General features: G+C 36.2%; 1 protein-coding gene across 5 annotated transcripts in view; it reads left to right on the top strand.

The window, feature by feature from the left end:
- The window catches only part of AKAP6 (A-kinase anchoring protein 6), a 292,117-nt gene that overhangs the window by 184,155 nt on the left and 85,589 nt on the right, over positions 1-22,373 (top strand). For all 5 annotated transcript variants that reach the window (XM_054199824.1, XM_054199826.1, XM_054199825.1 and 2 more), the window contains one exon: positions 17,906-18,054. In XM_054199824.1, the coding sequence (XP_054055799.1) occupies positions 17,906-18,054 (149 nt within the window). The remainder of the gene's footprint in view (positions 1-17,905; positions 18,055-22,373) is intronic.

Below are 22,373 nucleotides of genomic sequence, written 5' to 3'. Positions count from 1 at the left end.
GCCTATTTTGCTGGAGGTGCTAGAAGATTTTGAATGGTAGCACTTTCAAGACCTCACTAGGGAACAAAAAAAAGAAAAAAGAAACCTTTCAAAATGTCATGAATGCAATGCACTTCATTCCCTGTATAATTCTTGTGTTACCGGAAGTCCTGAATTTTCTTATACACAATTGTTTAGTGAAGAAAAACACTGCACCGAAGAAGGACATCATACGTACTACACTGACCAGTTTGGGAAGTTGATTTTCATATTTTAAAACTGATGTTTTTAGCAGATTTGGAAGTTGCTTATTTATAATATTGTATGATATGTGTATTTTTACTGCATTAGGACTCTTTTAAGCTGTTCATTTTTAATAAGACCCTGAACAAGTTTACTTAAGGAAAATCAGCAATGGTGGCAGAGGTGAATGAAGAACTGATTTTAATGTGGTAGAATTTCTGGGTCAGTTATTCCCAACTTTTAGTTTGATATTACAAGGGAAGCATGTCTATTTTAACTTTGTGGTATCAGGACTAATGAAGAGTATAGTGTTTGTAAAATCCATCACCCTCAACTTCAGGCTCATGTAGGTAGTATGGCCAGCTGTGAAAGCAATCAGAAACTCTTTGTCACCAAAACCCAACAACATTTGCAGAAGATTACTGCAATCAAAATTGAAGTTTCTCATTGTATCCTCCTGTTGCCCCCATTGCCCAACAATAGGGAGGTTTCCTCTGAAAAAGTGAAAGAGTGGTAGGTAGAGCCAGCTATTTAATTATGTTGCAATGACAACCGGAGGATTATTTTCTGATGGGGCTATAGAAGAGCTGGGCTTTTGCAGAGTTATTGCTTGTTCTACAGAGGAACAGGGGTTTCTGTGGCTCTTTCATCATTGTGTCATCGATACACTGTGGGTTCTCCACCCCAGGATGAGACTACCTTGATTCTCAAGATGCTGCTTAGAGGTTTTTAAGCACTTTCTTTACATATTTTATTCTTGTTTCTTTGTTACTCCCCAGGGGAAGAAAATATGTAGCTAAATTCAACCAAGTAAATAAGACAAAAAGCCTATTTTGTGGATTCATTCAGTATTGAATGTAAATCTGAATATGCACAGACCTTGAAGAACTCTGTATTGTGAAAATCACTGTTTTAAAAGTGCTGTCACATTGCTTTACAGAAAACAATAGTTTCCTGATCTCTTTGGGTTACTCAGATGAAAGTCAGGACAGATTTTGACTATTTATGTTGGTTTCAGTCCAGCTGTGGTTTTGCAGGATATAAAATATAGGGAATTAAACAGCCTGCCATGAAGAGCACGCAGCAAAATATTCTTTTAGCTGTAATGCTCTTTTAATTTCAGGGAAAATGGTCAAAATTCTACAATATGTCCTGCAGAATCCCACAAAATCTGGCAAATTGCACCAAAGAGATCTAGCTTTTTTTTAGCTGGAAGCATTGTAGATTCAGTGTCTGGAAAGCCTTACATTTGATATGTGTGTGTGTTACGAATATGAAACACAATGGAGGATTTATTCCCATGGAGAAAAAGTGCTTAAAATTGATTAAGTGAATCTTTCCAGTTTTAAAGCTTTTTTTTGTCTTCACGTTTCTTTCATGAAAGTTCTTTCCCATTCAACAAAAAGAAACAAATAGAACTCTGATGTGACATTGATGTGGTACTTCTAGGAGCTTCAGAAAGGACATACTCTTTTCTCTGCACATGTACATGCTGTCTTTGAGATCCGCAGGTATTTGGAGGCAATATGAATAGAGCATATAGTCCTTTAACATCGTCCATTCCTTTCACTGCCAAATGCAGTGGAGGTTCAGAACGTGCAGAAATTGTAGAGATCTATGTTTCAACTGACTGTATTATGCAAGACAAAACATCCAGCATCTTATTATGAGAACTGTATAACAATAATTGATATATGTTCCACCTCTATGTATTGAGAAGGGAAACCCAGGAAATAAAGTGAGTGGATCAGAAATCTTTGTGGCAATAACGAGCTTGTAGAAATGGAACTTAACCATATTTAAAGCAAAGCTGTCAGGATCGTATGGGTAAATGTATAACAGAAGGAAAGGATTAGGAAGATGAAGGTATCTTTGCATTGTTTGGAAATGTATTTTGAAAGATACTAATGTTGAATTTTATTTAAAGAAGGATATTTAAGCTGGAGCTTGTACCGTTTAATTTCACAGGCTTGGATGGAGTTTCTTATATTAGGTATGTCTGGGAACATACTATACTTCTAAATAAGAATTTTAACTTCAGATGCGAAATAAAGCAGTGCATAGTCGTAAAGACCTTGTCTGTATCAAAGAAATATTCCTGTATTTGGTTTGAAAGCAGGAGTTTAACTGCGCTTGTTCAAGTTCCCTTGCTTAGAGAGCTTGCAGAGCTGTAAATGGACCTGCAGAAAGGCTGATTTTGAACCAGCTCAGTTATATCACTACAGCTCCCCAGTGACCTGAACTCCCAGAGATGATAAGCTCAGTAGTGGGCTTTGCGACACAGTAAGACAAAAACTTTTGGAGCAACAGGATAGTTCTTGAGGATGTTGTTTTAGGCTCTGAGCAGACTCAAGAAGATGTTCAGTTCGTTTGCAAACATGTGTTTGCAGTCATAGGCTTATTTACTCTGGGGAGCAGCATGATGTTAAAATGGTATGTGTTAGAACAAGCGAGATGGGAAACAAAGCTAGTGCTGTTGACAGGACGTTTATTTTTAAAATGCCAGCTCTGGAAAATACTGTCTTGGACTCTGCCATAGAATTAACGGTGAGCAGTGGATCTGATTACAACTGAATTATTTTCATTTATAAAGCAACTATTTAGATACACATACACACATATATATAAAATATAGACATTTATAAATTTTAGACAGAAGTCTCGAAGTATTATGTGAGCTTTCTTCATATTTTAGATATTCTTAAGAAATTTTACCACCAATTTAAATGTTCAAGGATGTACATTTTATATGTATATTTATCTTTTTAAAATATTTTGATGTATTTAAAGAAAAAAGAATTGAGACATTGTATGATTTACAGTCTTGGAAAAAATAACATAGTCATAACTTCGCAGTTTTTGTGATGCATGAAGATCAGATTTTTTAATGTTGGTTAATGCTTTACTAATTAAAGTGTGCATGTTAATTAAAGCAGAGGCTAATGTTAATTACCTATATTAATGGAATCTCATGTAGCACCTGCCTGAAGCAATGGGTTCAATTTTCAAAATATCTCAATTAAGGCTGAAACTTTTGATTTGCATCTAGTAGGGTTTCAATTAACTGCATTGCAAACTTAAATAACACACTTAAAGGGATAATATCGCCAATCACATGCAGCACAGTGGAATTGGTCGGTTCAATTATTGACTACGGCTATGAGAGCTTTCACAGTTGGTAGGTAAGTACTATGGTATTGGCAAGTGATTATTGTCTAGGGCTGTCATCACTTCTGTGGCTGTTGTAAGAGAGATGTTAAATTGCTGTACTTGGGTCTCACTGCAATTCCATTGTTGAGGGAGACAAAAATAGAATGATGTTTGCTCACATCCAGTGTTTAGTGGTGAAGATTCAGCTTGTTCCTCTGAAATAAATGACCACTGTTCCATGACATGGTAAGGCATTTTATCAAATGGGAAAGGAGCATTTGTGATAAAGTGCGCAACATTGCAGTGTACTTCTCAGCCAAGCCAAGAGATGTGATTGTATTCCCAATCTCTGTTTCAGCCACCACAGCATTACGTGTTGACATAGGAGCTTTTAATGAGCAGCTTCAGGAAGCGATTAACAAAGCACTAGAAATAGATGCAATCATGCTGATTGGAAATTCTACCTAAGCTCCATAAACAAGACCGTAATGTCCTGCTACCATACAACTTTCTATGGTAATTATCCCTGATAGCTCCAAGACTTGAACTTTTAATCTGAGCCTACTCCAATACGATATTGATGGTTCAGTTATAATGAAACCAAAATCCAAAAAAAGCATGCTAACTTTTGTTGCTTTGGACACACAGTTGAAGAATGGATGTAGGGTTCTATGGTAGGATCCAAATTTTGTTCATACATGTAATGCAAAAGTGTCTCCAAGCATAATTCCCATGTGGCCTCTGTGGAAACAGACCACTAGAGAGTCAGTTTTCAACCATGCTTAGCAAAAATAACCTGGAGCACAGGGTCAGCCTGTGGCTATATTATCAGGATCTCTCACCTGTACCTATATATTTTCCAGCTAAAAATGTCCTTAGGCCTTAGACCATCATACTACAGTGGTTGTTGACTATCTGTATGATAGATTGACTGTGCTTGTTAATAAAAGCTGTAATATTCTATTGTAACACTTGGGCTTAATGCCTCCATTTTAATTAATGCTATGACAAAAGCAAAAAAAATCTTTGCAGCATCAATCAATCTGTTTAAGGAATTTGTGAGATTAGAATAAAACCTTTTACCAAACTGCATTTAAAATATTGTAGCAACCCCTGACTTATGAGTTATCAGTTTGTGACCTCTCTTGGGTTTTGATTAATCAGTGCGTAATGATTTTTGTTGCTATTTTAACTTCTAAGAAGGCTGTGTCCCACATCATGTTGTAAGGTCATTAGATGCTTTAGAACTCACAGTTTTTTAGTCTCTGGAAACAGATTAAGGTCTATCATAATCTGAGTGCTCAGAGTCCCCATGTAGTAATACTCAACTTCTTTAACGGTATAATGGTTTTTTTACGTGTACTCTATGGCCGCAAAATATTGTCTTATTGATGGTTACTGGAAATATGCATCTTTTAATTAAGGTGTTCCCTTGACAGATATTTTTTGTAGTAATTGAACCGCAGATTCCTTGAGTCAATATGCATCTTATTTTAGCTGCAGAAAAGTCACATTTTCATGGTTCGGGTGTTAAAATAAAAAGATGTATCGGGTATGCATATTATACTGTGATATGTTATTGTCATCTCAGTTATACTTCCTAATATTGTTTGAAGGAAAAAGATTAAATTCTGCAATTGTATAGTCACATGAACATTTGTGACACACATATGCCATCTTTGGACATCCACATCTTGAGAGGGATGATTTTGCTACTCTCAGTCTGCTTTGCACCTGGCACCTTTTCCTTGTGAAATTAAAATGTTTGTCCACATCCAAACTTAAAGTAAAACGTCTAAACTTAAGTAAAAATAGCTAAACATGCCCCATTTGTTGGACTCTTGGTAGCACAGAACACTGTAACAATAAATCTTGTATTAATTTGTCGATTTTAACTACATTCTAAATGAGAAATGATACAGCACCAAACAGGCAGTATTTTGTGTAATGGTCATGTCTTTGATGAAAATCTGTTGAAATCATTGTATTTACAAGATTACTGAGCTTAGGTCTCTCTGGGTATTTGTTGGCCCAAAGGCACTTAGCCAATTAAGGCTATTGGAAAAAATGAAAGCAATCCAACCTGAAGCTTTCTGAAAGGAATCTTTAACACCATTTACTCCTTTTGCTGCGTAGGGACTGTAATATAGTTTTGGTTTTATTTAGCTGGGGTGGTTTTTTTAGGTATGAGAGAGAAAAAAACGTTTAATTCATTGGTCAAATTACAAAATAATATTACATAAAAAGCATCATAAACAAGTGATTCTACAGTATCCTTTTATTAGGGAACAAGGAAGAAGGCGACCATGCAAATGTGGATGGATTTTTGTCCGTGGTGATTTGAGAGGCACACCCATGAAGTTCTTATTCTTAAGTTTTGGCATATGTACTCCTCCCAGAATGTTTGCTTTATGAGTAAGTGAAGACCTTAGGTGCTTTAGCCAAATCAGCTGTGCAGGTTTGGGCCTGGAGTCATGACAAGTTTGTAACAGAGGTCTTGGGGAAGAATAAAACAACTACAAGTACACAGAATGCAGTCTGTTCTACTGTGGCGTTTTCAATAAAAATGGAAAGAGCAAATAGGTTGAGTCGCAGTAGATAGTCATGGGCTAGAATATGTGGTATATTTTTTAAAGGGTTCACATAAGACCAAATTGTTCAGTCTTTACTCTGCCAAAATTCCCTTTTACACTGTGGAAAGCTTTCCTAAATACAGTAACTAAAGAATTTGAGTGCTGGATGTTGGCTTTTCTTTTAAAGTTATTTTTGGAGCTTTGACACACATAACATCGATGTTAATCAAAATCTGCCTTAAAGTGCTGAGATAAAAGGTTTCCACTAAATTTTGTCTTGATAATGCAATAAAGTGTTATCACATTAGAATCCTTGTCAAAGTAAGGTGTCTAACATGTTTCTGAAAAGGCAGCATTTGTGAAAAAAGTTTTTATTGTTAGAAAAGACAGATCACTTTTGTTACATTGTAGGGCTTTAATTGTTCTGTTACTTTGTCTTAGCCTTGAACAGTCTCTCTACATGAATGGATCATATCTAATATTTTATATGTATATAAACAGACGTTTTTAAAAATAATTTTATATCGCATCTGTTTTTACTGCATGTTGCTGCATGTCTCTAGAGACATACAGCATTTTTATTTTCAAGTAAATTTATATTAGTTACAGTCTCCAGCTGTTTTAGATATAGGATCATTTCCTGTTGGTACAGTTTCCAGGACAATTCCCTTTCTTTCTTCTCAGAAGAATGAGAAATTTAATTTAACAAAGACATCCTATAATTGCCTTTGTATCTAGCAAGGTATCTAGCAATCTAAATATTTTATTTTATTTAAAACATCTGTCTACATAATATCATATGACTATACAAGCCTATATCAGCCTTCTGAAAGACAGCTGCTGCCACTTTTATTTAATTTATAAGAGACCAACAAAATTGCTCCTTAAGATAAAGCCCGTCTGCCACTGAGTCATATATAAAAAAATTTTGCAAGATGAAAATTGCTTGCATTTACAGTTCTTGTTAAACTAATCTAGGTCTTTTTCAAATTTAGAAGCATCGTTTTTCCTTTTCCCTCAGCCCCCCTCCCCAATCGCTATGGAAACATAGGAGCTTTACATATACATTTTTTAGAAGCTCATTTTATTAAGATTGAAGGTACATTTCTTTTTAAGATGAAATGCAAACTAGAGTTGCATCTTAATTGCTTGCTTGTGGGATCTATTTATCTCCTGCTATCTTCATTTTCACAAAGATTTGGTGCAAATTATACTGGTCAGAATTTTCATGCATTTTTTCAGAAAATGTATAGGGGAGGTAATAACATCTGTGTAGATCTTTATCTGTTTTGTGTTACTAAGCTTTATTTGCAGTGATTATAAACTGTTTTTTTGTATGAAGCAACTCATACTGAAAAGAAAATGTTTAATAGATAGTATCAATTTAGGCACAGCAGCCGTCCTAGAAAAACAGACATAGGCATTCTACAGTATGACTAAATAAGACAAGTTTACCTTTTCCAGGGAAGTAATCAAAATATTCCTTTTTGGAGAACTAAGAATATGAAAGGAAAATGTTTATGGTTCCCTACTGGCACACAGTTATGATTGACAGGAAAAACCAACATGTATGCCACATGAGACATCTTGTTCAGGAACTTTCAGGAGGGTAGTAAATTGGTGTTGGCACAAACACAAAAAAATAAAATGACTTGATTCAGCAGTTTTCAATTCTAAATCCCCAGGCTCCAAAGAAAGAAGTAAATATTCATCAAATGATCAAAATTTATATTGATTTTTATTCTGCATTAGCAGCTCAAAGTCAAGATTCTTGACAGGGTGGATGTCGGTTTGAATGATTCTCTTTGAAATAAGGATACAGGCACTGGGCTGAGTGCTACTGTGCATTCCTGAACCATAGGAAAAGACTATTAGAACCCTAGGAAGCTAAATTTTTTAAAGCATGGTATAAAGGCATGCTTGTTCTGTACTGTTTTGATAACTAAATTGTTGTTATTAGTATGTAAAGTAATTCTTGTCGTTCCTGCTTTACTCCATCCTTTCCATTATCATCTAAGGACAACTTTTCTATAGTACTTCAAAGGGGAACGGTAGTTCACGTACTATAGGAACCGAGTTAATATCAGTACTTCCCAAAGTAAGTGTATTTTAGAGTGAAGTGCTAGTCTGGCAGAGCAAAGGAAGCAAAGATTGTATCTGCACATTATACATCTTTAATTTTGCAGTTTCTGCCATGGAGTAAATAAAGATCTTGGGGGAGGAGGGGAGAGAAGGAGGATGGAAATCCAGGGGAAGAGAATGTGAGCATGAATGCAGCACTGAAACACAAATGTGATGACTGTGATTACCGAGCTGTGAGATTTAATGAGAAAGCCTGTATTAGAGTGAAGTAGAAAATCATAACCATCACCTCTAGTCTATAGGAGTATAATTGGATCTCAGCCCCCAGCAAAAAGTAAATAAATAAGTTAGTGACATTTTTAACAAACTTAAATATATTGAGAATAAAAGGGGAAGTTATCTCCATTACTGTACTGTTGCAGTATACTTGGGGGTTTTTAAGTGTCTCAGCTTGCATTAAAATGAGATTCATTGCCGTAAAACGGAAGAAGAGAATAGTAAGTGTGTGTTTGTGGGGGGGTTAAATAAAAAGCAAAGTGAGGCAGAAATGCTGTAACTATCAAAGTGTTAACAAATTTCCCAAATGTCCTAGGTGCTTACAATTCAGCAAACATCTTTAACAGCATAGCTTTAAAATTAAATTTTACAAACATTATGGGTAATGCTTTAATAGTATGCAAATTGCAATGAAGTCAGCAGCGGCAAAGCTGACCTCTCAGCAATACAAATATTTTATGTTTAAAACAGTTATCTTTTTACAGTTCCCTCTACCTCAGTAGGTGTCAGGTACTTCAAGAGCCTCCTCATCTGAGGATAATAAATAAAGGAGCAGTAGTCTGTGCCTGCTTTTTATACATGGCAAGGCAGTTGTACAAATCAACGTATTAAGCTACATGTTTTGCCGTTGCTACAAGGATTGCTAAAATTTTTATTAATAATATTTTTTAAAATTTCCTCAAAATTCCTTTTTGAATTTTCTGGTTCTAATTTTCCTCAAAAGCCACATATATGTGTGTATATATATATATATATCACATAATATATATCGATGGGAAAAATAATGTACAGAGAAAAACACTTAGCCTGCATTTCCCTGCTGTTATTAAATAAATAAATTAAGTAACATGCGGTTTTTATCATCCTTCATAGTCTGCCTATTCTTACTTAATCTTGCAGTGGAGGCAGAGTCCTGTGTTCATATCTGCACAATTTTGTATCATTAATATTTCAATATCTAAAAAGATTCTCCGCAGTAAGAGAAAAGAAAAAGTGGTCTTAATTTAAAAAAAACACCCACAAACAAAACAAAAACAAAAACAAAAAAAACCCCAAAACATTTATATTTCATAGTAAGAAAACTTTTCCATCAAATATAACATCAAATAGACTATCTAGGCATGGAAAGACTCTCCTTCAATTTCAGAACAAGTCAAATAAGTATTCAGTGAGAATCTTTGAGGTACACTTATTTCCAAGTTTGGACTTGAAAATATTTGACAGTATTGAGCCTCTCAAAATATTTGACTCAAAATATTGAATCAAAAGGAGACTTCATCTCAAAACTTCTGCAATTTTGTGAGTTGGTATGTATAGGAAATCGTGGAACTAGTGGTTAAACATGTATATATATGTATATTTGTAATGTTTAGGTCAATAAATATGAAACATTTCTCAAGCATGTAGAAGTTTAAAATGGAGCTACTTGGAAAAAAATCAAACTGTTCATGCACTACGTAAAATAAATACTATGTAACATGTTTACAAATGATAAAGTATTACTGAAAAAAGATTTTATATTTTTTCAGTAATATGGCATCATCTTAATAGTCATTTCTACATTTTATGTAGGTTCCTTTCAACTAAGTAGCAGAACTGTACAAAAATCTCTGTTCATGAAAAGATATCAAAACATAAAACAGGAATACTACTACAGTGTGGTAAAATTAACTAAAAGTCAATGTGTCTTACCAAAGTAACTTCAGATTCATACATTGCAAGTTTAAAGAAGTAAATAATTACCTTGTATTTACTTCCAAATGAGATTTTTCAATGTAATAAATTCAGCTAACTTGGAAGCCACGTTCTACAAATAAGTCATCAGGTTTCACTTCATTGTGAGGCAGTACAGCTCCCCACAGTGAGAAAAGAGATTTCTCCAGAATATGCACAAAGTAGATCTCTGAGCAAAATTTCCAAGGAAAAGGCCGTAACATTTTTATATTAGCTCAGTCATGCCTTCCTGGGATGTGTTGGGTAGTTTTCCCTAGGAGGTATTGGTTTTGCAAGACCTACCTTCCCTCATTATTTTTAAATAGAAATGTACATGTCAATCTGCTGCAGAGACAGGGGCGGAGGAACGTGCACTATCACTCTGGAATCTCTCTTGCACACATGTGCTGTCCTGAATTCTGAACATTGGTACCTTTCACCTTAAGGGCATGGCGATTTTGAATGCCCAGCCCTACAGATTGAGTTAGGCGCATTGCCTGTCCGTGGGGATTTGTACGCAAGCCTTTTAGAGGTGCATGACTTTTAGAAATATCAGTGCTTTGGATGATAGGCAGACTCTTTAACAATCTCTTTTTAAGCCACTTCATTGCACGAAAAGTGCAAACAGAGGGAATGATAGGAATAATCAGAACTGTGCAAATAGTGGAGGTTTTAATTAAGTAAGATTAAGTTTACAATTTTAGCACATTGAGGAAAGACTTTCTGTGTCTGACTAGTCTTTCCTCTTCTTGACTACTTGGGGATCTCGAGGCTGGCCTGGAAAGGTATCCAACCTTGTGTTTAAGTACAACATATCTGCGATCTGACCTCCTGTAACCAATTGTTTTCTCTGCCGGACAGGAAAGAAACCAAGACAAAAAGTTGTGCTGATTAATTGCTACTTTAATAGGACAAATTATTCTGGGTTTGTAGGAATGGGAGTGTTTGCTCTTACATTCTTGTGGCATGTGAAGAGGTGTCACTGAAGGAGCTGGAAGGCATGTGGCAGTTTTGATGACGTGCTCTAACCGTTATGTTGATGGGTTTGGCTGGATCTGCATCTTGGTTAATTTGTACATTCTGCCTGCTTTTAGCAAGCACTGTTCTGCCATCCCAGCGCTTTCTCTTGTCGGAGCAACCTGTTCCCCACCTGGACCCCCATTATGACAAACCCTGCTTTTCCATCCTGCCTGTCACTCTCCTGTTCTGCAGGCTGGAGATGCAGACCTGCAAGACAAGAAAAGAAGCAAAAGATACTGGCCATTGTTCAATGCCCATTCTTACAAGGACTTTTTTTCACCTTGCAATTTTGGGATGCTATTGTCAGAAACTATTCACAGTCTTGGAAGTCTCTGGAGAGGTTAATCCTTTCATACTTTTCTTCAATGCTTTTTGGTATTTGTGATATAGGGAACTTCTCTGGGTACATAGCTGAGATCTGCTGGATGCACAGGGCATAGCATGCTCTTCTGTTGTATTTAATGTTACACTGAACAGAACCAAAGGCAGGGGGACAGTAAGGAATTAGACACCAGAGGTCCAGATTTTAAATTAACAGCATGATCAGGAGACCTCCATGGATTTGATCAGACAATGCTGCTGAGGCCATGCTACTGATTGCATTTGCACTCCGCAGTCCTGAAGTCACAGGTCATGTTCCTAATCTTTATAACAAAACAGCAAAAAAACTACGTATTTCTGAAAGCCAAGGGAAACCCTGCAAAAAGGTCTTGCTGTTATTTACAGGCTTTTTTTCTTTCTTTCTTTTTTTTCCTCTCTGTTATTTCTGATCGCTCTGGGAACTGCCTGAAGTTCTGTCTTGTTATAACACAGCCCTACTCTATCTAAAATTTCATTTTATGGCTCCTGTGGACAGGCTTAAAATTCACTGTGCCGTTACTGCTGTTACTTAAAGTCTACGATGAGTTTAAGTACCTTGATAAGTAAGAATGTTGCCTTGTAATTTTACTCATTCTGTGTGGAGCTTTCACATTGTTGTGATGGTTTTAGTACACTGGAAAACAAAGTGATAAAGTTATTACCAATATAAAAGCATTTCTGAGATTTATGATGATAAAAACACTTCGCTAAGATTTTAACTGGTAACAAGCATACCCTGATTAACAGAATTAATTTCCTGCATGATCAAAACACAGCGTGTCCTTTGTAATAGGCCTATCAAATGTTCAGCTCTCAGTAAACTCATTTTATGATATAGGATTATTTTTTAATCTGATTCAGTCCTGAAGAGAGTGTGCAAGATGAAGGATGGAAGAGGCAGGGGAACCAAAAGCAGTAAGGGCAGCAGACTAAGCAAGCAGTCAACTGCAGCAAGGTCCCTGTCTTAATTATGCAAAGGGAGGTGGGAAAAAAGAGAAAAGAAAAAAAATAGAAGATAAGAGTTACCATCCTGCTTCAAGAACAAAAACAGATGCCTACATTTAGAGTAGAAGAAGTACTTCCAAGAAGTCACTTGAAGTCCAAGCCTAACACTGCCAAATGGTGGACTCGATGATCTTAAAGGTCTTTTCCAACCTAAATGTTTCTATGATTCTGTTATACAAGGCCATTTAAAATGCCAGGGCAACATCTTAGAAGTACTGCTTCTACCCTAAGTGTTTTTAGCAAGAGAAGACCTGTTGGCTGGCTGTGGGGATGGAGTGGTGGATGATCAAGCCTGTCTGTATAGAGTCCTTGGTCAAACTCTTGCCTGCCAAAGAACTCTTTCTGTAAGGTACATCTCCGTGGAAGGTATTTTGAGCCGTGTACTCCTCAACATAATTTTATTCAGTAGCTGCATCTGTGACAGAGGCAGAGTCTATTTCACATCCTGTAATAAAGCCTTCTCCACAACTTTATAATGTGGAGAGATAGACAGAATATTGTGACAGAAATCAACAAAAAAGGATTGAGGGCATAGATACGACCACATAAATGCTACTGTGATCAACTTTAGGAATTGCTCCCAATTTTATCTCTCAAGAAATTCACCAATTACAAAGATATAAAGAGCGCCAAGCTGGGATGTGCATCCTTTTAGAATGGTGCAGCTGAGTTTGCACTTCTATTTTTTATATATATATATATATATATATATATATATATGTGTGAACCTCCTAAGTCTACATGCTGCATAATACCATCTGACCACTTCCTTGTTTGGCTGAAATTGGAATTTGTGCTTTAATTTAACAATCATAGAATAGAATTGCCTAGATGGGAAGGGACCTTTCAGATCATCTAGTCCAACCAATGTTTTTATCCAGCTTAAGTTCAACTAATGGCAGAGGAACTGAACTGTCCGTATTTCTTATGTAATTCTATAGTAATTACAGTCTAGTGTGGCACTGGTATAACTTTTCTACAGCACTGTAGAGAAAGGATAATGGCAGATAGGATACTTTCATAATTCAAATTCAACTGAATGTATTATAATTTGTATATTTAAAACACAGAATAGTTTGCTTACAGTAACATAGTTCATAACAAAGGACTTGTGCTCCCTGGGAAACAGTGTCTGAAAATACTTTCCTTTCAACACCAATTCAGTGATATTTATTCTAGTACATTCCAATAGAAAAAAATTTTGCAGCAGAATAACACTACCGTTGAGTTCTCATCTCCAATGTATATTGGTATAAATTTTGAGTCTCTCGTTTGATACTCTGTATACAATATAACCTTTCAGTCTCCTTCCTCCCACAGTAACAGCCATTATCCCTTGTCTTTTCTTTCTTCACTTCAGAATAAGGTCATTCTAACATGTAGGTCTAACAAGAAATACAATGTATTTTCATTGATTTGTATTGTCACTGATTACCCCTTCGTGTTATATAGTGATCTGTATAGTAAAGGACATTCTATGTTGTCATGCAAAGCCAGTCTTAAGGAACAGATTCTGCACCCCAGGCTCCCTCGGTTTATTTATAAGGTCTTGCTTTTTAGAAAATGAGCTTTCTGACAATAGCCTTGAAAATATTTACCATTATTAATCGAACACTAGAACTGAATATTTGGCACTCGTACAGAATTTTTTCACTGTTTTTCCCCAGAGACTACTGTTTTTTCATAGTCTTGTTCAGAGATTGGATCCTCCAGGCTCAGGAAAATGAGAGCATTTTGTCATTTGATTATTGGAAATATCTCAGTTTAATTTACAACAGCCTATTGTAAACGCGTTCCATCCTGGTAGGACAGTGACTGTTAGAAAATCTCTTACAAGTGTGTAACCAGACCATCACCAACATCTTTATTGTGGTTTTGCTGCAAAAATGGTCACTTACAAGAGAAGCATGAAGTGGAAAACAACTGCCGAGTATCATTCCTTGTCATTTTTTTTCCATGTTCAATTTTTCACTGATTCTGACTTGTTACATCCTCTGAAAAAAAGAAGAAACTGAATTCCACTTCTAAGATGGGACAGTAAGAGTAAATGAATGATTGCCTCCCACCCAATTTCTATTAAATATATTTGGGATGATGCATATCTCAGTAGACTTTCCCAGGATTTGCCAGATATCCATGTCTATAGAGGTGTGTTTGTGGTAGAGGTTAAGTTCTTATAGTTGTGTTAAGTAACAAGAAAGTGTACGTAGGGCAATTTGAAAATGCACACTTAAAATAAGCTAGAAGGTAAAGCAAGTAGCTTTTCTATATTTGATTAGCAATTGATAAAGTTGCTCCTTTATTCTGCCAGAATACTGCAAAAGTAGTTCTTCATTATCACTAAAGATTTTAAGTTGAAAATAAACTGCAGTAGATTTATTGCGTATCTGTGCTGTGTACTATTTTCTAGATTGCGCTTTGTGCCTGTTAGTTCAGCTTCTGCAGAATGTAGGTTTTGAGACTTAAACTGATCAATACCTACTCGAGGTCTTCAAAGCCTCTTTGGATTTACAGTTGATATTGGTAGAACAGGGACAAAAAAAAATCCTTAAGTACAACAGTGAGATAGATGAATTCATACAGAAAAGGAATCAGAGAGATCCATCTGAAATTCTGCGCTGCCTGAGTTTGAGTTGCTGTAAGTATTCACAATCGTTGAAGACAGAAATTGGGTTTAAAAACAAAAATAGTTGATTTATAGAGGGATCAGATTTCTGAGGTACAAGAATGGGGACACAATTGCTTGTATTCAGGATTCGTAGAGTATGATGTTGCCGGAGTTCATAATCCTCAGTACGAGAGGGCCTGTGAGGAAGAAATAGTGGATTCTTATTCATCCTTCTCCATATATTTACTTACCCTTTCCCTTTCTTCCACTATGCTATTTCATCCTCCCTTTTCTTCTCCCTTTTTCCATACATTACTGATTTGCCTATTTACAAATATTTTTGCAAGTGAACAGAGAATTAAAGACCTGTGAAAAGCTGATTTCTTTATTTTTCCTGTTTCTAATTTTAAAATATAGAGGAAATTACAGGGAGGGGAATTAGAAAATGCAAAAAAACCCCCGTGTATCTTAAGTATTGGGATAGCTATGCTATTTGAGAAATACCATGTGTTTATATAGTTAAGTGCTGAGTTTTAATTAATGTGTGTGATGTTGCAGAGTTGAAGTTACATGTGAATTCCCTCCTTTTGGAGTACTGGGGTTGGGGGTGGTGGGGAGAAGGGGGTTGTATACATAATTTCAACAACAGCCACCACCACCCCCCAAAAAAAAAACCCAAATAAAAACCCACCCAAAACCCATAGGAAAAAAGCAAGAATTACTTATCTTGATTTCCAAACCCGTCCTGAAAATCAGGGAAATTATTTGCTTAAAGTTTTCCACAAGATTTCTCCTCTAGGCTTAAAACAATCACAGAAGATTTTAATTTATAATATAATTGTTTTAGAAAGTTACTGGTCACTCACAACAGGACTTTAGACTGAAAATGTCAGTCAACCATAACTAAAATAAAAACAACCAGTGAATAACTGCTTTATGGTAAGAACAAATTCAAAGAAAAAATTCATAGCCTTATGTGCACAATACAAAATTTTCAGCTGGAAGATTATCCTTACTGGGGAAGAATCCTTCCAGAAAAGAAATTTGATCAGGAGCCCCTGTATACTGTGGAACGGGATTGTTTATTAACTTAAAGGAAAATGCACTTGGGATTAGAAGGGGAACAGGAAGGTGATGATGTTTCGGAAGGTGATGATGTTTGTTTATTTGCGCCTTTTGGTCATTTCCAAGTTATACAAACAGCCGTTTTAATTATAGTTCCTGAAAAAACATGTTTTAAAGCTCTCTTAAACCTCAACATTTTACTCTAGCACCACAGTCCCAACTAGTTAGTCTTGTATTCAGATTATGTTTCTTCATTGGTAACCCTACATGGTTTAATTTTCCACTATTTTAGACTAGGTATGGAAGTCTTGTATTTCATTTATGTACACAATAAAAGACCTGCATGGTTTACTTGGAATTTTTGTCTTCTATCTCCTTGGAAAATTGCTAGTATTTTTTGTTGTTTTTTTTTATTTTAATTTTTCAAAAACCTATTGGGGTTTACTGCCAAAAATAACAAATCTCACTGTAAGAAGCAACTGAGAGAGAAAGCTGTAAATGTTTGAAAGAGAAATTTTAAAAGGAAATGGAATTTCCAAATCAGGTACATTATTACTCAGCAAAAATTGCACCAAGGCAAAGCATAAGCAAATACACATAACTGTTATTACCACGAGCTTATAAAGACATTCCAGACTTCCTTCAGACTTTCCCTACTGACATTCTTCAGTGCCTCTTTTCCTTCACTTGCTTGCATTTTTCCTAGATTTTGCAGATTTCCGTTCTCCTCTCTAGCTCTTTCACTGCTTTCTCTTTACAGCTGCCTTGTTTCATAGATTGGTAACTCTGTCGTTCTGCAAGCAGCCAGGCAAACTCTTCACTATCCTGCCTCCCACAGTAGAAAATGCAAGAGAGTCCTTATACAAAATTTCCTGCGTGCTTGTTGAATTTGCTTGCCATAGCACTAAATGGTTAAGCGGGCGTTCGCCTCCTAATGGAAGTAAGAGTACATAGTTACACAGAAGAAGCAGTTTTTGAAGCATTATCAGAATTTGTAATGTGTTTTTCTTTCGGTGAGGCATATTAAAAGAAAACAATAGCATATTGGTCCCAAAGTGCTTTTGAACTTGCTCTACCCTCTGTTCTTTGTCCTGTTCCTAGGGGCAAGTGTGGCAAAACAGCATATTTCATCCTTTTATCATCTGGTTCTCTGAGCCCCAGAATCAAACCGATCACCACAGCTGCAATAAATAAAGTGTCTATTCAATAAGTTATGATGCCAAATATTATTCTACATTCTTCTGGCCAGGCAGAGTCTGATAAAAAACAGCACATCTCACTTATTGCTTTTTTCCTTGCACTCAAAATTGCTGAGTAATCAGTGGACGCCAGATATGGGAAAGCATGATGTGAATACTGCCAATTTGCTTGGTTTTGTTTACACTTACCGTTTAAAACAAAAATACCTATAGCAATATGGCTTTAATTAATTATGAAACACAGGCAATGTGTTAACAATATCAGTCTTGAAGCCTGTAAGAAATGTAATTTTATGTATCTACCTGTTCTGTCATACTGCATGATTTCTAATATCTTTTTCATTCACGTCCAGACATTTTTATGCAGCATTTGATTGGATGTACATCTCATCGAATATATGGCACATTCTCTGATAGAAACACAAACAGTTCAGTTCTAGCATTTGTGAGTACACTGTACTTGTATCTGACTTAACAGTTCGGCCTTTTTGATCATCATGCAAATGATGGTGTGAGTCATTTGGTTAAAATTGTTGCGGTCCAAAAGTATTTGTTTTAAATGCATTCTTTCTGAATTATTTTTTTAAAAAACTTCTGTTGTGTTTTCTTTTCTCTTTGTTTTCTTTCTCTAGGCTGAGGTTCAGCTATGCTATCTGGAAGCACAAAGAGATGCTGTTGAACAGATGTCCTTAAAGCTGTACAGTGAGCAGTACAACACTAGTAGCAAGCGAAAGGAAGAGTTTGCTGATATGTCAAAAGTTCACACAGTGGGAAGTAATGGGTAGGGAACTATTCTTTTTGTTGTTTTATTCTCACTGATCTGTATTTTTTTTTACATGATATACTTTTTCTTACTTCTAGTTAACCAGGATTTTTCTTCCTAGGCCAAGAGGCCGGGGAAAACTCTTTCTATATATTTATTTTTTCACATATGAATGCAAAAAATGGGTTCTGGATAATATATCCAAATCATGGTTTGTTCATAGGACTACCTAACATAATCTAATAGCAATCTATTGTTTTGATTTTAAAAAAGGTAATGTGTCCTTTTGCTTCAGGTTTTTCTCCTCCGATGGCGTCATGTCTTTTGATTTCTTAGCATCTTCCAAGGAAGCATCTTTATAATGTATTAATCCCTCTGCAAGACAATTCTCTATAATTCTTATGCTACTAGTGACTAAGAAATATGAATGTGAAGCCATTCACTTATAGTTTACCGGTTCAAACATCCCAGTTTTGTACTTCTAGAAAGCTTTAACAGTTTTCCCTTGACTTGGTCTTCTCAGTCTTTTTTTTAATAAATGTAAACACACTTACCCTCACACACATATATATTATATATGTAAGTGTATCTATAAAAGCACTATTTCTTAACAGTTTGAGCAAAGAATCTTGGACAAATTTATCACTGGACTATGATAAAATGAAGTCTTGGTGGCCTCCCCTTTTTCACATCCAAGAAAACTTGTAGTCCTGGTTTAAGACTTTTTCCTGAAGATCTTTTGAAAAACATGTCTTCCAACTGCTAGCTCCCCTAAATGAACATAAGAACACACCTGTGAATTCATAGTAGTGTGGGGCAAAAGCAGTTTGAAGAAGTCAACTAGTGCCCATTGTTTAGGTCCACCATCCTGATACAAGTTTTCTCGTAACCAGTAAATACAGCAGAACTTTTGCCAGCAGTTTCCTATGCAAGGAAAGTCACCGACCAAGGTGTTCATGGCTTCTTTATCTCCATAACTTCCTTTTCCAATTCTTAACTCAATGTTGAGGTCTTGGAAACACAGTTTTATTAAATTACCGACTGTAAAGATAAATGAGCCTTGTAAACATCCCCTCTTATTATACAGAAAGATGACTGTTTTAGAAAAGTTGATGTGGGCTAATTATGTAGGATTACTGAGATCTTGATTACATATGCAGAAATCTGTCAGATTCTCAAACACGACAGTGCAGCTAGTGCCAACCATAAAAATAATTTGTTCAGAATTGGTGTGTATATAAATGTGCACGGGGGGCTACATGTTCAAAACCAGCGTCTAATTTCTCAGCCATAGCTGAATGTGAGCAAGACTTAGGGTTGGAATTCTGTGTGGGACATAAGACAGTAAGACATCAACAACATTTGATTTTATTGAGGATAGGGGATGTAAAGCTTTAAGTCTCATGGAAAAATCCAGTTTGTAACTCTACATACCATTTGTGTAAAGCAAAAAGGCTCTTAAATGCACTTGTTTGCACTTGTAATTACATGCTTATTACTGGAAATGGTAATTACTGGTTTTCCCTACCTTTTCTGTGTCATGGCCACCTTTCTGGGCCCTTATGTCTATCCCAGCTCCTAGAGGCTCAGCAGTGGCTTAATGGGCCAAAGGACCAGAGGGAGACAAATACAATACCATGTATTCAGCCATTACAGAAGTTGGGGTGGGCTGAATTCAGATGGAAAACTTCCAGTTGAACTAGTCTGAGGTATTGTATTGAACACAATGGAAATGCCTTTCGGCTCTTTGAAAATACAGATGATACAACATTTCCCTACTGCATAAAAACTGGGGACAAAAAACTGGGGACAGAAATTCCACCGTAGGATGACCTAAGTAGAGACTGAGATCTCTACAGAGACGGGGCCATTTACACAACTGGGAAAATTAGGGTATCTATCCATTAGCTGTTGTGGAAGTTTCGCCTAGGAGAAAGAAGAGCGTCTGTAGTAGATGGAAAATTGTTTATATAGTGGGGGGAAAGATTTGGGAGGTGACTTTGTGTAGGAAGTAGCCAGACTGAGATAGGTAGGGAAGTATCTGCAGAAAAGGGTGATGCCAGTGGGTGTGTAAAGAACAGATTTCCTGCAGAACAGCGATGCTGTTACAACAGCGACAGAGAGTGTTCTCGTGTATCTGCATGGAAATGGCTAAAGGGACAATGAAAGAGAAGAGACTGAACACCCGCTGCAGGAGAACACCAGCTAGCCAGGCAGCAAGACGTAACCAAGGGCAGTTGAGAGCAGCTGCAAAATGTTATAGCAGATCTGGGTGAAGATATATCATCCCCTCAAAGCCAAGGCAGAATTTATACAGGTACTATTGGGAGATATGGTTACAATACTTAAAACACCATGGCACAACATGAAGGAGAGATCCTGGGATCCTGTCATCATTGGGCCTTCACAGATGAGGCTTTGAGATAAGTGCATTAAAAGGGGCTTCAAGTATGCATAGAATATAAAGCAATTTTAAAGCTGTTAAGGTCACAACTCTGATTTCTTCTATATCCTTCTAATAAAAACATGTGTATGGAAAAGAGTTCCAAACAATGATGACCCAGAAACTTCAAAGAACTTTTTGTCTGTCTGAATTTTTTTGTTAAGCATACCAGTGTGTTTACAGTATTTCTCAATACCATGTGAGTTATACCATCAAAGAAATAATACAAACTGGAAGTGTGTGTTAAACATGGGGAAAAATGCTGATGGAAATCGCTTCACATTCCTGTTTATTTATTAATGCCACAGACGAACTGGTTTTCTCATGAGAAAGGTGCTCATGAATTTTCATTCAAAATAATAAATTGATGTCCACATTTTAAGAAATATGTTTAGGGTTCAAGGGATTAGACATGCAACTCTGCATATCTGATTCCCTGTTTACCAAGATAAAAATATACTTCTTAATGTCATTGCAGTTATTATGTAGCTAATGGTTTTAGCTTATTAACCAACAAACCTATATTAAGGAAGCTGTAGTTACCTGCCCTTTGGCTGATGTTGTAGCATTCTTGTTGGCTAATGTTTGGGTACTTTTAATGGAAGAATCTTTTTTTGCAATAAACATATGACCCAATTTATTCTTTTTTTAGCGATTGGTGGATTTGGGTAATCAACCGTAATTAGATCTTTTCTATAGTTCTTGCATCTGTAACACAAATCAGTATTTCAGAAGTTATGCTTTCCCTGATTCTGCCTGTGGCAGTATGAAAAAAAGATCTGCTAAGCCCAGAAAAAATAGATTCTGAATAAAAAAAGAAATATTCAATATACCACAGAAATACCAACAGGTACATTTTAATCTTAACCTGTCACTGATCCTACAATTGCTGGATTTTCTGAAATATCTTTTTAGGGGTTTAGTAACTTACATCCTCTTCCAAATAGTAACTTAATAGTAATCAGTAGATGCATCCATTTAGATGTGAGGTATTCATGTTAAAAACAAAGCTTTTTTTTCTCTTTTTTTAAAAAATAACAGAGTTATTTTAGAACTATTAAAATATTGTAATCACATCTAAAAAAACCACACAACAACATAGAAGATGCTTTGTAGGCTAACTTCACTATTTTCAGGCTTAGGCAAATAACTGCCATAGACAGTTTGCTTAAAAATGTTCCCAGATGACTTTATTTCACAGCAGAAAACCAAAAAAAAAAGAAAATAGACACAGACTGTAAACTGGGGGGGTGGGGGGAGAGGAAAATCTCCATTACATTTTGCATCCCTTCCCAGGCTTTTTCCAATGAATCCTGTTTCTCTCACTCTTCATTTTGGGTTTAAGTTCCTGTTTAGAACTTTAGAATCACAGAATCATTTTGGTTGGAAGGGACCTTTAAGATCAGCAAGTCCAACCATTAACTTTGCAATGCCACATTACCACTAAACCATGTCCCTCAGCACCACATCTACATGTGTTTTAAATACCTCCAGGGATGGTGACTCAACCACTTCCCCGGGCAGCCTGTTCCAATGCTGACAACCCTTTCAGTGAAGAAATTTTTCCTAATATCCAATCTAAACCTCCCCTGGCACAACTTGATGCCATTTCCTCTTGTCCTATCACTTGTTACTTGGGAGAAGAGACCGACCCCCACCTCGCTACATGATCCTTTCAGGTAGCTGTAGAGGTCGATAAGGTCTCCCCTCAGCTTCCTTTTCTCCAGGCTAAAATAATTTTTTTAGCCATGTTTTAGCTAGAAATCAAAATGTTCAGCAGTTTCCTAGTGCTTATCTGGGTTTTATAAAGGTCAGGGAAAAGTGCGTTTTTGTGTCTTTAAAGGACTGATTCATTCTATTACACCAATAAATGGACAAAGTAGGACTGTAACTA

The sequence above is a fragment of the Rissa tridactyla genome, chromosome 4 (assembly GCF_028500815.1).
Source record: "Rissa tridactyla isolate bRisTri1 chromosome 4, bRisTri1.patW.cur.20221130, whole genome shotgun sequence".
NCBI lineage: Eukaryota > Metazoa > Chordata > Aves > Charadriiformes > Laridae > Rissa > Rissa tridactyla.
This window is presented reverse-complemented; position numbering and strand designations above follow the sequence as displayed.